The sequence below is a fragment of the Palaemon carinicauda genome, chromosome 19 (assembly GCF_036898095.1).
Source record: "Palaemon carinicauda isolate YSFRI2023 chromosome 19, ASM3689809v2, whole genome shotgun sequence".
Classification (NCBI taxonomy): domain Eukaryota; kingdom Metazoa; phylum Arthropoda; class Malacostraca; order Decapoda; family Palaemonidae; genus Palaemon; species Palaemon carinicauda.
In genome coordinates, this window is record NC_090743.1 from 123192287 (window position 1) to 123209612 (window position 17326).

Here is a 17326-nt window from a genome sequence, read left to right on the forward strand (position 1 = left end):
AGAATAAGTTATGCAAGATCACAAAAATAATGTTTAAACTAATTTGCTCTACCCAAGAACAAATGGGGTCTCCATTGATGGACTAAAAATTCTTTGAGACATCCAAAATCCTTTTACAGTAACTCCTTTTTCCTTATGGATGTCAACTAGAGAAGCTGTAGGGAAAGACTGAAAGTGACACAGGGCAAAGAGCCATCCTCTCAATGCGGGGTGCACTGAAGATGACTTGGTACACATATTCGTCAAGTAGCCCACTCTACCGAGTAGTGAGCAGGCCAGCAGTTGAAAATTTAGCCTTATGGTCCTGTATAAGTAAATTTTCAATGCCTAATAATAATGGTATCAATATTTCAGCAGTGTGTAATAGAATATTCTGTTGAAGAATATGTAAATAAGGAGAGCTTAACTATACTGTACATTATGTGGAAGCAACAGAAGTATGTTAAGTTTATATGACTGTAATGTACTTGTCAACTGGATATTAATGAAATTCTTGCCCGCAATGATATAGAGATTCTGGTTAAATATGTTAGTGGTGGCTGGGATGGGGAATGGCTTTGCAGTTGAATCAGTAAAGTTTTGTATGACACCATTCAAAACTAAAGACTTGATTGTTAATAAAGGGATTTTACATAAGGAAAAATCTATTTCTGGGCGAGGAACCTGAGTCGCCCAGTGAAATGCTCCTCTAGCACCATTTCTAAGGCATAGATATTGCTGAATATACCAGAGAAAAAATAAATACACGGAATGCCAGGTATAAACCTAGCTCGCTCACTCTCCTGGCTTATGATGTAATTAGGCCTACATTCGATAGATAGACTCGTTTGCAGACAGCACAGATCTAAATATGAGTACAGTGCTCCAATGCATTAGGCAATTCATGATTAAGTGAATTTGTATTAGTGGCTTCAAGGTTTTAGAGAAAACTTATTTTTTTGTTCATCTTTAAACCTTCTAAGTGGAAAGGTTGTAAACTCTCTTCCCATAATTCTATGGACAAGAAAAATTCAATAAGTTGGTGGTCCTATTAATCAAGTTTCTGTTGGAAACCCCTTTTCAGAGGATGCCGCCCATGAAGATAAAATCTTGATTTGTATATCATGTACTGTACAGTATTGCATTTTCTGTGCTTATGGTGAATTAAACAGCACTTCATCATAGGTAGCCTATTGTAGACGTCCATGTTTCGGAGTGTGTTGGACGGGCGTTTTCAGCCCCACTCAAGCCCAATAATTTCTATTAGTTTATGCAACCCCACCGTCCATATTAGCTCGCGACGAGTCTCTTTGGAGAAAGCCTATAGGTTACCTGCTGAGTCATCAGCAGCCATTATCTGGCCTTCCCTGGTTCTGGCTTTTGGTAAAGACGGGCTTGGCCACTGACCGTGTGTCTATATGGTCAGTCAGTCAAGGATGTTATCACGTCCCTTGCCATTGGCGCTTATGATAACCTTTAAACGTTTAAACTGAACTATTTGGAGGCGACTGCCTACTATTTAAGAGCGAAGGCTATGCATGTATCCTAGCTTTCATTGTTTCGTTTAAATGGAGGACTCATATGTTTCAGCATTGTTGGAATATGAATAACTAAAGTGTTCATTTGGTCACCTGATCCTCACCACAACGCTGTCTGTAGCATTGATTCTTGCATTTGGATTTTATGGTTCAAGTGTATACCCAAGCACTGTTGACTTTGAAATAGCAGGTACACTGTTAAAATAAGTAGTGCATAATGTTTGCCATTTCCAAGTTTTCTTTCTTTCACTGAAATATAACAATTGACACTGCATTGTCATTGAAGTTGTTTTCGTCTTACCTGTACTGTAATGCGTTTTAATACGTGTTGAGCTGCTGCTTGATACAAACTAAAACTGTATGCACAACCTTTATTGGGGGTTCAAATGCTGTACAAGAAGTTAGAGGGAGGTTGGTTGGTAGTTTCATATTGATAACAACAACAAGGATAAGGATAGGGAAGTGGGGAATGGGGTAAGGCAGAGTACCCCTGGATACAATCCAGTTTATAGCCCGAAGGCAGGTACTCGGGATGGGAAGGAGTAAGGTTAAAGGGGGAAAGAGAAGTATAGGAGGAGAGTAAAAGAGAGGGGCAGACCCTCGTGCAATGTTACGTTGATTAAGGGGCCACCTGGTAGTGCAGGCAGCTAAGAGTGGATGAAGAGGGAAAGGATGAGAAGGGAGAGGAAGGGTTTTTTGGTTCACGCATTAGCCCCGCTGCAAGAAGAATGTCTGATGGACCTATTCGAAGGCAAAAAAGTTATGATGTCAAATTAGTAATGAAGTTATTGATAACTATTATAGACAATTCATAATAATCCAAATTTATAAATCCAATCTAATTCTAATTGAAAACTTTCCTAGTACTGTAGTGTGTTTTGATTTTGTAATATTTTTTTTTTTATATTTGTCATTAGTTTCGTGGTGACAGTAATATTTAGCACTAAGGATAGTCATGATCTTTACTTGCTAACGATCAACGGGGGTTTTAGATGAGAAGGGAACGGGTTAGTGTTTGTAGTGGTGTGAGTCTTATGAAACCCTGTATTGTAAATGAATATAGTCTTCTTAAACTACATACAGTAATAATAATAATAATGATAATCTCTATATTGAAACAGCCATTACATTTGGTAACACCCTTTACTGATCTAGAATATGGCTTCTGAAATAATGAGAATACAGTAGTAACATAATTTGATAATTTTTTTTTTTTTTTTTTTTTCATATTCTGAAAGCCATAAAATTAGACATTTTTAAAACGATCATTATGAAGTGAATTGTGTATAATTATCTAAAGCTTAACAGCATATGTTGCAAAAGGAAAAGATATACCATTATACGGAAAGGAACAAGAAGCCACAGTTTTGATGATGAATAGAAATCTTAAGGTATTTTTGGTGAGTAATTTCTTTCAGTATTAAGGAGTAACAGTATTTATTTCTATTATACTCTGTTTAGGTGATTATCTAGAGAAAACTTAGTAGAGTTAAGGCAACAATCTATACTGATATCATCACTCTTTTGTGGTTAGAATTTATTGCCATTTTTTTTTTTTTCTGAGAATATGATGCATGTGTAGATTTGTAATCTATTTTTGACATCTGTAGGTGAATGTTTTCTTTGTATCTCTCTTTAGACTATGATAACTGGGGTCTCATTTAATTGTTGAAGAATGCTCTGCATTAGCACTCTCTGCTGAGATATATATATACAACATTTATATACATATATATTTCCGTATGCTGGTTGTGAGCAAAATATGTATTTCACTGAGGAAACCCAAATCTGCCGAGATCGCGAGCCCGGCCCGAGAAACTCGGCTTGCCCTCAATCCGTGATCTCGGAGGAATTGGAGAACAATGTTTTGGGTGGGTATCAATCAATCAAGTACTGTAGAATTTTTTTTTTTCATGTTTGGAAGGGAATGCTCGGTTGACTAAATTACGTACTTGTAATGGCTCTGTAAATGCTTGTGCAGTCTGGTTTCTTTTGTAAGTAGTGATTTCTTTTATCTATTTTGAGTTGAGTGTCTCTCTCTTCCTGTTGTCACAGGACCAGTGATTTAAAAAAAACAATAAGACATTTTTCATATGTAGTAGAAAGTAAAAATTTCAGGTCATAAGGTGTACAGTTTTAGAGAACTTTTGAGTGCACATAATAAGCAACATTTCCAATGTTTTATAAATGTTTGAATGAAATGATAAGTGTGTTGATTAGCCATGTATCTTTTTTTTTTTTTTTCTCTTGAGAGTTTTTGTAATAATGAGGCTTCACCATGATACTCCCATTACTTTGACTGTTACATCAGACTCATTTTGGATGTTTTAATGATAAATTACAAATGTCACATATTGATCACCCTGCACACTTGCTAGAAATTCAGTGTCATTAGTTCAATGTTAATGATTTATCATGATGGATAGCCTTTTCAGTGATATAGCTTTATGTGTGTGTGACATAATGTGTGCATGGGAATGCACAATAAATAAAAGGTAAAGAAGATGAATATTTAATTTGTCCTTTTTGAGAATTGATTTACCTTTTATTTTTTATGCATACTTGTCAGGTTTGTATTAGAAAATAAAAGTTATATATCATTTTTATTGTGGGGTCAAAAGTCCTCTTTAAGCCTAATTATTAGGGGGGCATGGAGAGGAGCGCTTGGCGGCTGAGATGGGGGCATTTGGCATCAGCAGCAATACCCTAAGGGCCCAGGTTAATGCCATGTTTTGCTCTGTTCCAGATGCCCCCGCTCGCCAAAGGTGGCGCTGCATGCAACCCCGCCTCTGTCCGTTTTGCTGGAAAACATTCAGTAATTCGTTTAACCTGAAACAACACATTGTGAACGTGCACACGGTAGGGGAGGGGATTGAGTGTGAGTTGTGCCACAAAGTCGTCAAGAACAAGTGGTACTTGCGAAAACACCATGTAACGGCGCACGGAGCTCCCCTTCGACGCTCCAAGGGCCCCAGTGAAACCAAGTCGGGCAAACCGCTCTCTAACACGGGCTTAAGTAAGGAACTAGGGGTTGCGCTCAATTCCAGCCCACACCAGATGGACCCGCAGCAACAGCAAGAGGTCTTCACGAAGAAACAAATGGATCGTATGTGCTGAAAGATTCAACCAAAATCAGTTATTAGTATGTTCTTCAATTGTATGTTCTACCATTGATATATTGGGAAGTCAAGTATGAATGTCTAATGTGGATGTAATTCATGTCTGTAAACCACTGGAAGCATTTAGGGTGGAAAAATGTCCTGTCAGTTCATTGTTAGGGAACCTTGTTACAAGAAGTAAAAAAAGATAAATAAAAAAACAACAGGTGGACATTGTTGAAAATTAAAGGGATGTTTTGGGTTTCGAAAAATCTAATTCAACGTATGATCTAACCGCACTAAATAAATCTTTGACAAATAAAAAGTACAATATCAAGCTTTTAACCAATGGTCCAAGATGACAGCAGTTTCCCTCTCGTGATCCTGAATTAACCAATTAGCATGTGACCAGACTCTCATTCTTACTCCGCATGATCCTGTCCAAGTAGTGTTCTTGTAGCTTCTCCTAGTTATTACTCACCAATTTCTGCAATCCTCTACCCAGTCTGAAACGGTAGAGTAGTTGGTCCTTATCACTTTAATTGGCTAGATTGTAAAATAAGATTAGTATTTAATTGGCTAAGAGATTGTTACTATATCACTTTCAGGAGGTAACTGGCAGGGTGACTGAATTTTAGATGGTAAGAAACAGTAAAGTCAAGGGATGATGAATATAACCTTATAGCCTAAAATTGCATACTAAGCCTAATATTATATTTCAAAATCAGTCCAATATGTCCACCTGTCGTTACCCTGGTCGGAAGACCCTGATAGATCTATGATAATTCCCTTAAGTAAGCTAAGTGGACAGGGATGTCCCCAGCACTTGCCATACTGAGAGGGCATTTTTTCTTCCCTTGCAGACGCCGAATACCTGGTACGGACATGCATTCCCAGGCTTTGGAACAGCCGGCAGCCAGGCATCTGTCCCATATGTAACCGCATCTTCAGCAACAAATTTAACTTGAAACAGCACATTATCAATATTCACACGAAGGGTGAAGGGGTGGATTGCGACGTGTGTCAGAAAAAATGTAAAAACAAGTGGTACTTGAGACGCCACCAGGTGACCCACCACGGGGCACCTCTTAAGCGAAACCGCACCTACACCATCATGGAGCAGTACATGAATGTGAACGATGAAAATGCTCAGGGAGCGCAAGAGGCCGAGGTAGCCAAGGAAGCTACCTCCGAGTAAAACAGTTGATTCGTCAGTGCATTGGGTCCAGGGGAGAGGATTCAGGCCCTCTCGCTTGCAATGCTGCAGACACATATCACTAAGAAATATATAACAATAAAAGTGTGCTAGATTCAGCCATTTGGAACCCATTTAGCAAATATTTTTCTTATGTTCATTAGATAGGAACTAAGCAGAATAAGAATAATGTACATATGAGGCTCCTACATGGCTGAACCTGGCACAGTCCCCTCCAAAGACGATGATCATATTCTATTAACTTTGGCTCAGGGCGAGCCGGCAGTCTTAGCAATGCCCTCAGTTTTCACTCAGGCATAACATAAATAAGATAAGTGCTCAACTTTTACATTATACAGTATAGTTAATATTAAATATTGATATTGTCACTACTTAAGGTGTCCGAGCTTTTGGATGGCATACAAGGAAACAAAGGCCCCAATGAGAGTATTGGTAATGTGTTGCTTCATTGGTGAGTGAATGGTCACTGTTAGTTATGTGTCTGTCAGTTAAAAGTGGATTGAAACTTTTACATGCATAGGGTAACTGATGAAGTAACATTAGAAAGGGGCAAAGTTTCTTCCTGTCAGTTGTTTTTGTTTTTATGATTATTACCACTTTTGTTTGCTTAGCAGAAAGAAGCTTTGTCTTGATTGCTGGAAAGAAAATAGGCTTCACTTTGAACCTCTCTCATGTATTGGTTCCAGTGAAAAGAAGAGAGGATGCAGATCAAACATCCCTGTAATTCCTCTTTTACCTAATTTGTGCCAAAAAAAATTTAATTTTTTAAATCAATAGCTGAAGATGATGAAATCAGTAACACTTTATTGTATTCTTGAGGAAGCATCGGGGAAAGACGATCTTGCGCTTCATGTCAGTGAAAGCTGGAGATGATGTGAATACTTGGAGATCTATTTAAAAAAAAAAAAGTAAAGAACGTGTTTGGATTATGCATACTTCAGGACTTTTAAAGTGTACAAAAAAAAAAAAATCACATCTCTCATTCAGTGCAAAGATATGTGCCACTTACTCATAACTTATATGTCTTCCAGGGCTACGACATTACCTAACAATGTAGTTTGTGTATATTACCCTAGAGGTAGCTGTTGTTGGTCAATTTTTGGTCACGTTGTGAAATACCTCAACAAATTATTACTAAAGTGGTTGTTAACAGTTTTTTCTGGGTGGAACCCTAATTAAAAGAAGTGTTGCTCGTTTTCACAGTCCAGCTAAGTGACGCTGCTCCTTCGAGATGGCAACAGGGGACTGAGTACGGTGGTATGGTGAAAACAGTCATGAAAGAGTTTGCTAATTGTTTTTGAGTTCAAGTAATGCTGTTCTTGCATCAGATTGCAGACAACTTCACGATAGGTTAATTACTTTGCTTTTCGAGTATGTCACGCCGTTGCGAGACTCAGGAAATTCCTTACGTATGTCAAGTTACAATTAAGAGGCATCGTGTAACCCATTATGCAGGTATAGAAGTACAATTATGACAGTTTTAACTGTTTAAAGGTGAACTTTACCTTTTTTGTCGAGTTTCTCCTGATTATGTTTCATAAACTCAGGGATCTTTATGAAATACCGTACAGGTGCAGTTCTGTACTTTTGCCGTAGCTGTAGTCTGGCCGTTTCAGATTTATATTTCACGATAATCATATCTTTGAGTCAAAAGCTTTTTGGAGAAATTACGGACAGTTAATTTGGTAAATTTTATCAGTAATCATAGGAGCATTTTATGACAGTAGGTAGTAACCATGACATTTGTTTTATATCAAATACAGATATTTTCAACATCTTATTTTCTTAAGGTTAACCAGATTTTATCAAGAGTATACTTACAGTATTACTATATATCTAATCTCAATAGAATACATTATTTTTAATTTTTTATAATTTATCCGTAGTTTCATAAATAGTTGTTGTCCATCATGACTTATATTGATGTTACGATGATCTAGAATTGTCACAAAGAAAACTTGAGTTACCGTATTGTCTTAGGTATCGTGTTGATTTGCCGTTACATTGATGTAAAGAATGAGCAAACATAAAATATTCTTAGTGTCACTGTACTTGAGATCCACTGGGGCCTTTTCTTTGCAATTTCAAAATGTGTAATATGATGTTTCAAGTCTTTGAGTTTTTCCACTAGACATTCAATTACTGGAAGGAGCAGAGTTTTGATGAGCATTTCCATGACAAGTGTAGTGTAATGATTAAGGTGAACGGCTCTCGTACGGTTTTGTTAGTCCCTGTCTCGTGTGATGGTGTCGTGTGCGCTTTTTTTTTCAATGCTGAAAATGGCTGCAGGGCTTGTTCGGAATTAACTGGCGAAAAAACGGCGAAAGCTGTTGTTAATCAGGGACTTATATCGTGAAATTTAACTATATCCTCAATATATAATAGTATTAATCACTTCTTTCTATATCTTAGATTTATAAAGTGTTCTGGTTAAATCTTAATTATTAATTTTCACTGTACCAATTTATATTTTTTAAAACTCGTGTGAAGTTGCATTTTCATCAAGTGGAAATGGTTGTGCATAATTTGATTTTTGGCTCATTTTCAATTTCACATTTTTTGGCTACCAAATTTTCTGTATTGTACAAAAAAAGACGTTACAAATAGTCAGACTAGTTCAAGCAACAAATGACAGCTAATAATGATTTAACCAGACTTCTTTTTTCCTCGTTCTCCTACAACGACTCCTAGTTTTTCCTTCTGTAGCAATTTACATTTAAGTTGAAGTGGAACAAACTTAAACCCTGTGGCGATTTGAAGCTTTTAACGTATTAATTTTTAGGCAACATAATTTTTGTCTGTATAACGCCGCACGCGCACACGAGACTCACGGACCGGGGACGTAAAGAGTGCATATCTTGTAGATGAATTACATGTACCATCATCATCATCATATAAAGAACATTGGAGACACCTCTAGTGTTTATAATGTCAAGATGTATTCTGTACTCTTTGTGGAAAGGAATAAGATCAGAATTAGAGGTGTACTATGTAGTATACAGTACTAAATTAAGTGTTCTCATTAAGTGCTATTTTATTGTATGTAAAATATGATAATATGCCTATGCACTCCATAGTATGGTAGAGCTAGTCGATTTTTTACAATGAAATTACCTTTATCTTTTACATTTTGCAAGCCATTGAGTTTTTATACATTTTTTGAAGTTTAAATTTATTTATATAGTATGTAGACTTTATATATTTCTGGGAATTTTGTTATTATCTTCTTGAAGGCAGGTGGTGTTTTGTGTGTTTCATATACAAGATCCTTGGATAATGTGCTGCAGCAGATGTTTTAATAGGCATCATATATCTCCTCTTGATCCACTTCTGTTGTCCCATTCCCCACGAGAGGAGGTATTGACGTGAAGCTCTCTTTGAATTGGAGACATTCCAATGAATTCTGGAATGACAAATATGTGATGAACAATCAGTGAGGACGAGGACTGTACAGCGATTTTGCATGATACGCTCATTTTCCCAGTGTTACCCATTGCTCAAAAGGGTTGCGCCAGGACACCGGCCACTACTTTCGCTCTGCCCTGTACCGGCGGGGCAACAGTCTCTCACGATCAGGCACAGCTCGGAAAGGGTCCAGTGGCTAGCCGTCAGTTGCTGGGTGCCTCGCTATGTACCAGCGGCATCGTAAGCAGATTTGGCAGTGGTGGTGGGCCAATCCTAACCCTCAATCCCTCACTGTGTCTCTTGTTTCCATATCACCAAGGTCGGCCATCTCTTGGAGCATTCATTCGTATATTCTATTGGTTAAGGGTGTGTGGTTTTCCCCTCAGTACGATTGCAAAATACTGTTAAATCTTGTGATGGGAAGAGAACAGGATTGTTAGATGGCTAAGAAATTCCCTTTTTAAGAAGTTCTTGGAGATTTATATAGCTGAGAATTCAGTATCCTTGGGTATTAGATGTTTAGAGAAGGTATACTATATATCTAATATTTTAAGATTATAATTAAAATGATAGAGTATATTATTTTAGCCTCATTTGCCGTGACGGTTGAAAATCGTCCGGGCAAGCGACACAGGGTTATATTGGGCTGTTTTAGGCGTGCGTCAAAGACTGCAAGCGTGCAACAGCCTCTTTGGAACTGTCTTTTCATACTGGAGAATGACAACGTACTTAATAAGGCTTTTGCTCCAAGGGATGGTCAGTCTTGGCCCCTAGTAATATATATTTCTGAAGGAAGTATTTGGTTGGAAAATATTTTTGTGATTCTCCTTTATTTTTTTTATATGTAATTTATTTAAAAAGAAGAAAATTTGGGTGTAGAAGTACCCATTTTTGTGCCAATTTGTGTATATTGTGTCTCGTGTATGTGTAATGTTAAAAGATTCCTTATGTCCTTATGTGTGGTGTCTGGTACTTACGATAAAGGTTTAAGGTGGAGTACGTGGTAAGGATTTACGTATTAATCGAGTGCGCCGAGTATCGGTGCGCTCAGTATAGTATTATGAATTTAAGTTATATTTATTTTATTTTGGTATATTTTTGTTGTAACATGAATTTGAACCTCAGCTTCCATAAGCGCTGTAGTTTGTTGACATAGGTTTAATGTTATATTGTGGAGGTCTTCTTGAAGCATAAGGTTATTATGATTATCTGAACAAATTTCACCCCAATATTTCAAGCTTTTCAAAATCGCGATCCGTGCAATTCTTATATCCCAGGACTCAAACTTTTACAACACCCCACTTTGATAGGGTCTTTTTTTTTAAGTTTAATCTTGTGTTGCTTTTCTTTGAAAGAAGATGAGTGGTGTAATGCTAAGGAATGTTTCGTGGTTTTTTCTGCACCTGTTACAGTCAGTCATGTTGGTTTTAATTTTTTTTATCAATAGAACTACTTCAATGCCTTCCATGCAGTTTCGAACTTTATAATGTATATCTGACGTTCAACCGATTGAAAATTTGTGGGTAAGACGTGGACATATGCACAAGTTATCAGTTTACTCTGTTGCCTTGAGTCGAGTGACAGAGCCTTAGGACTCTGCCCTTCTCGTCTAGGAAATACGAAGTTACCCCGGTTTTAATCAGTGAGAGAAATTCTATATGAAATAAGTATTCAGCTTATTTCCCTTGATGTTATTTTAACAAAGAAGTGCCCTTTTCAATCTACTTAATTAAGAATGTGAAAGAATTTTAAGGGTTTAGAGTGTGCTCGATTAATTTTTAGTCCCATCTACCGTTGATCGATTGGGAATAATGGACAACTCCGTTAGTCCAGGTGATTTTTAAATACCTCAAGTTTCCTAAGTAGATTGGTAAAAAATACTAAATAGAATAAGTTTTTCTAGTAACTAAATGTAAGGGGTCCAGAGGCAGATAATACTGTCCGGAATGTTTTTTTTTTTTTGCCCATCTCGTTTTTTTTTTTTTTTGATGTAACCATCAGGTAATGGCACTAATATGCATTAAGTCTAGATGTGAAAAATAGAAGGAAAAGGGACGATCTTCATGGAAAGCATTGTATATTTATCCACATAAAGCCACTCTGTTACAGTTTCCCTTCACAGCTAGTTGTGACACGATGCTAGCACATCACTTGTTGCCCCCCCCCAATCTTCCCACCCCCCATAACTTTGTGCTTAATGTAAGGAAAGTAGCCAAGATGATTCACAAAAGAATACAGTGAACAAATTATCACCAGCTAGCTTTACTCATAAGGCACATAATTGTTTGGAAGTGTCGTTCATGTAGAAGCTTGTTGATGGTTTAATGCAAATTTGTGCACTGTACTCGAGTTGTGAAAGCATTCTGTAGATGTGGTTAGGCTGCGTGTAGCGCAGCTTCTTTGCCTGCCTCATCCCCAAAAGCTCCCGGGGACTATTCAGTATGCCGTTCGGGAGCTAGGGACGCAGGTGGCTGGGTTATTGCACGGCCTACCGTTATAGCCATAAGTTTTATAGTGAATCCTTCATCAAAGCCCATACCAAATCAATCAGGTTGCTCATCAGGTTGTTAATTATACCCAAGCCGGGCAGGAGAGAGTGAATCACTGAAGGCATTTTTGATTTGCCTTAAGCAGTTGTTGATGAAAAGAGTTGAACCCATGCCTTTATAAATTGACTGATTGATGGCTGGTTTTTAAGAGTCTGTCTTAGCAGCATAAGCAACAGTGAGTGGAATACAAGAATTTGGCGAAATATTTTGATGATGTTGAATGAGTTTTTCTCTGAGAAGAGAAGACAGCGTTACCGTTAACTCGACTGACTGGGCTACGCAAGGTGTTGTCCAAGTGCCTTTGTCAGGGTGAATTTTCCGAGATTAGCCTAATTGTGGATGCTTTATTAATTATTTTCATATACTGTAATCCACTTAAAGAATATATTTCATATATTAACCCCACCCCAAGATTTTAGTAAATACCATAAAAAGTACAACTGATCATATCGAATGACAAATCCAGGGTATGTATGGGTGCTGCTTGATTCTCGGCAAATCATGTTGACTCATTTTATTTCAAAGATAGAAATGCTTCTTAGATGTGTTGCATAATAATCAAGATTGAGAGAATATTTTCAACTGCTACGAAGGTCCCACAGCTTAATGCCCCAATTGTGACCTTAGCTCCCTCCTGCTCGGCCTCAGTAACACTCAACTCACCTCACAATCCAGGGAAAGTGCTCCCTCCTCCTCCCTGGAGGGAGTACGACATAGCCACAGCAAATTTTACAGGTCCTAATGCAGGTTACCAAAGTGCTTCAGCAGGTTAGCAATAACAAGGGAAGGAGAGAAGGCTGTCTTTGATGTAACATTTGGGCAAGACATAAATTTTCCTGCTATTTTTTTTCTCCCATTTTTTTTTTATTTGTATGTGTGTGGGAGATGAACATTCAGCATCTCTCTTCCCCTTGTTGCCTGCCGAAGCATATGTACAGGTTTTTTATTTTCAGAGTCTATATTTCTCAGATGTGTATCATTACTGTAATTATGTTTATTGATATTTATAAAGACATATTTCTCATTGGTGTACGTAAGGCTGGCTGCAGAGAAACTCACTCCAGGCGTTGAAATTTGTGATTTCGTTACTGTGACTCGACTGCTTCATAACAAAGTAGATGCTCTCAGAAATCTATAGCAGAAGGAAGTAAGGGGACTGTTCTCTTGACATGAAGAATAGAATGTTTAGTTAAGATCATTTTGTATGTGGTCCACTAAGATAGCTGATTTTCCTTATCACAGTTGGAGATTTTTCCCATTTTCATATTATTAAATTCAGTTTTCAAGAATTCCCACTTTTTGGGTGAATGTTAAATTTTTCACCAGTGGTTTAATATTGGCAGCACTGCTACTTAGCCGTCATTATCTTTTTTTTTCCACCTATGTATGCCCACCCTTTTAGTATATAGCAGCTTTGCTCAGTATTTTTTATGCAGCCACTAGATAGTTCCCACCAAATAAAAACACCTTCAGTTTAGTTTGTTCAGTTTTAAATATGAATGGGAATTGACAAGGAGCTACTCTGTTTGAAAAGTTTAATATGTATATTTGTCATTAGAGGAATCAATGTGAATTCAGCATTGGTGCTCTTTAACCTTAGACAAGTTGAAAGATATCATAAAATCTGGGAAATACAGTCACAGTAGTAGGAAATCACAGAGTTCAAAGGGAAAAAAACGGAGAAGTGCTGCAGCCTGCCCAAAGAAAGCTGGCTAACCATAGTACAAATGGATTTAACACTGTGCTACAAGCTTAGCTCCATGCAATTGCTATACATTTTGACCTCTTTTTATTTTTTTGATGCGATGGATGCTGATAAGTTGGCATTTTGAGTTTCAAAGAGCTTAAATGGTTTTCAATGTAACTAGAATAGAAGTGTCAGGGGACAAGTACAGTACTGATGGAGGTCAGACGCAAGGCCTGTGCTATTTTTATTCAGGGATAACGTGACACGCTACGTCACACAACTCTAGTTTGAACTCCTCCTCATCCTCCTCCCCCTTGCTACAAAGGCAATAAGGGTTCTAGAATTAGATCAAGTGACTTGTAGTTTCAGATATTTTTTGGACAAATTTTTTTTTTTTTTTTTTTAAATTGCTTAAATGTCAATTTCAGCATCTGTCTTGACGCATGTACAAATTTTTTGTCATAATGTTAGTTTTAACAATATTGGATGTTTTATGTGAATATAGATTTAGTTACATGTCTTCAGTGTCTCGAGTTTTGCAAGCATCTGATGTACCGACCCCCCCCGCTCACTGTTCCATGCCTGCCTCTCATCCGCAAGTTCCACCACTTGTACTGGCATTTAGCTATTGCTTGATCACCTTGGCATTCAATTTAGGTTTGGGAATGGAATGTTTGACTTTGAAATAATGTAAAGAAGGTCTTATAAACTTTTGACAAAATTGCCTTCAAGACAAAAAAAAAAAACTTATAAAACAAAACCAAAATGAATGCATAGGTGATCAATATATTACCTCATTCGTCATATTGCTCTGTCCTGAAAGGAAGGGCAAGAGAGATTATTGTAGCCAATGCCATTACCCCAAAATCATCAAGGTACTGAAGTGGTTAAATGACAATTGATTCTGCGGATACCAGTATGACTGATAATTTTGAAGGAAGGGCTGGTTTTGGAGGTGAGCAGGGAATGTGAGAAGTAATGTACTGTAGTGAAAGACATTTTGATGTGATATATTTTTTATTTATTAATGAATTTAGATGTGTCTTTCTTGAGCCAAAGGCTTCTAAGGAATTTGTGCCAAGGAGTAATACCCAATTTTTTTCTGTACCTGAACCTGAATGTCCTTTTTATTTTCATATTGTGGCCCTGCCAAACCACTACTGTTAAACTCGAGGTCAAGCCACTAATTTCCATAGTATTATATTGTTAAACGTAACCGTACAAAATTTTCTATTGTTTATCTTACGAGGTGAAGATCTTAGAAGAGTGATTTTAGTTTATCAATTCATTTTTTAAATTGAGACAATCACTGAACTATTTCAACTTTTGAAATTCTGTGTCTAGTAGTTTAAAGTTAATGTAACATGTTTTTTTGCTTTGGTTTCTCTATACAGTGTGTTTGAATACATTATACTCTTTTTGTTTGCTATTATCAAGTGGCGATGGAGTGGTTTGCCTCGAGTCTAATTCCTCTCATGTACCTTCCGGAAAATGTCACAGTTCTTCCTTTTACCAAGTGGTTGTTCACGATTAAAGATCTACCGGACAAAGGTTTTGTGTAGTCTTTCAGACAGTTTAGTCTGCTCGACTGTAATTGGACCTGATTGTCACTCGGAAATTGTCAGTATAGATGACAACATGTCTGGCTAGGATTCAGTATTTCATTCATGGTGTGGTATTCATAGGTATTGCTATTTTAATGGTTTAGAGGAAATTTTTCAAAGGAGCTGTATTGTTGGAGAAATTCTGTATTTTTAATTGACATGTTATCAATGTATTGTGCTAGTTACAGAGTGTTCAACCAACTGAAACATTGGGAAAATACTGTGGTGGTCATTACGTTTGAAAATTATGCAACTAAATTTTTATTTAGATTTTTTATAGTAATGTTTTTTGCTTTATAATTCTTTTGTGTTAAAATCCTTTTATGGTGTTGTAAAGAATTGAAAATTAGTTTTATAACTTGACAAAGGGAAAGATTTTCAACAGAAAATTGTCTATTGTGAATTTCACATATATTTCAAGGAGCTAATTGTCAATCATTTTTTTTTTTTTTATTTAGATTTTGCTAAGATATTACTTATGATTTGGATTTTTTTAAAACTTTTTAATTGGATTAAGGATATTTGAATACGTACTGGAATTTCATCGCAGTATAATCCCAATGTTTCTTCTTCTTGTATGTCCCTTAGTGATAGATGCTCAATGCCAGATCAAAATGTGTGTAGGAATCTCCAGAGGTAGCCCTACGAACCAAGTCTTAAAAGGCTTCCAAAATTGTTTGATCGTTGAACTCGTGTTGAGCATTAATGTGTTTTTGTCTTCCTTCTCGACGAGTGAATATAGGGCCCATAAAGAGATATTATACAGTACTGTAAATATATTTTTGTCAGCCATTCATATCATATTTGTAATATGAAAGTATATTCAGAAATTTTGATACATTAAGTACAAGACCAAAAAATGTTATTGATTTTGGACAAACTTTTCAGTGCGCGTTGGAAATGCACCTGTGCGCAGCTTGTTAGTACGCAAACAGTAGTATGTCTCTGATGCAACCATGTAATTTTTTCCTTTTCTTTTACAAAAGCTATTTGTAAGGTCCCCTTGTATGACTGCCATCCTGAATGAAGTTGCTGGCAGTCATGACATGGGGACATGACTCAAAAAAGTGCAAATAGTGATATATAAAGTTATGGTGTGTCAGAGAGAGACCACTGTTGATGCCCAACTAATAGTCGTGTACATGGAAACACACTTTTGTAAACAGCAATTTTTGCAATTTTTGTAGACCCCAGTTTGCAACGTCGAGGAATCCCTAGTATATATATATTTGCAGTATATATGTATATTCTCCCATTTCCCCTTATGCTAAACTATCAGACTTCTTTTTGAAAATTTCCATCCCTCCCTACCATAATCCCCAACCCCCCCGAACCCTCAGCAGATGCTTGCTGTGTACTCAGGCCCCGCGGTCATTGCAGGGAGCTCTCAGACTCATCAATAATAAACAGTGTCACAGTGCATAGAGAACTTTTATTATCATGACAAAAGAGGTATGATATCAGTAAGGTGGATTAAATGCTGGTTTATTTGCAGGAAGCTCAGCAATAGCACTGCCATACTTTATTTTTCAGGTCGGCTGCTTAGAAAATATAGTAGGTGTTACTTAAATTTGCAAGGAAGGTCAATAGGGTGAAAAGGGCAATTTTGTATTTCTTTTATTATAATTATTATTCCATTTGAATAAACCTAACTGCCGTGTGAAAATACATTGCAGCGCATGGTAGTTTTGATAGTTTCAAAATATATATTAGATCGCATTACAAAATTCCTAAAGTTGAGATGTGAAGCATAATTGCATTCAGATTTATTTCTTTAATTTTCTTATAATTCAAGTTGGGAGTAGCCTTGATGAATAAAACAAATGGTGGTACGTCCTAGTAATCAGCGAAGGACACCTGGAGTAGATAGTTTGAAGGATTCTCAATCTGTCAAAATATTCTTTGTTGATGGTAGGTGGAACTGTTATTATTTAGCTCACCAGAATGGCAAGGAAATATCCCATTATCATTGGTTTGAGATTAACTTCCAATGACATTTGAGTATAGAAACTTAACATTACATATTATGTAAGGTCTGGGTTGATGTAATGGTAGATACTGTAGACGCAAGACTGAGAAATGCCAACGACTGAGGGGTTTAAGTCTATCCAAATAATTTGATGTGAAAAGGTTATTTATTAGAAATCTCTTCAAAAGAGGGATGTTATATTTGATTCATTATATTGTCTGAAAGGTAATTAAATCTTTGGGTAATCCATGCTAGTTAAAAGATTCTACTTATTTGCCAGC

General features: G+C 36.9%; 1 protein-coding gene across 10 annotated transcripts in view; it reads left to right on the plus strand.

The window, feature by feature from the left end:
• LOC137658815 (broad-complex core protein isoforms 1/2/3/4/5-like) overlaps positions 1–17326 on the plus strand; it is a 158750-nt gene that overhangs the window by 70063 nt on the left and 71361 nt on the right. The window contains exons 6-7 of one of the 10 annotated variants that reach the window (XM_068393880.1): positions 4264–4659; positions 5479–5617. The exons of 8 other annotated variants lie outside the window; for them this stretch is intronic. In XM_068393880.1, coding sequence (XP_068249981.1) covers positions 4264–4634 — 371 coding nt within the window. In that variant the 3' untranslated portion in view covers positions 4635–4659; positions 5479–5617. Of the gene's footprint in view, positions 1–4263; positions 4660–5478; positions 16499–17326 lie in introns of those variants that run through there. One more of the 10 variants, XM_068393883.1, reaches the window with a different exon arrangement.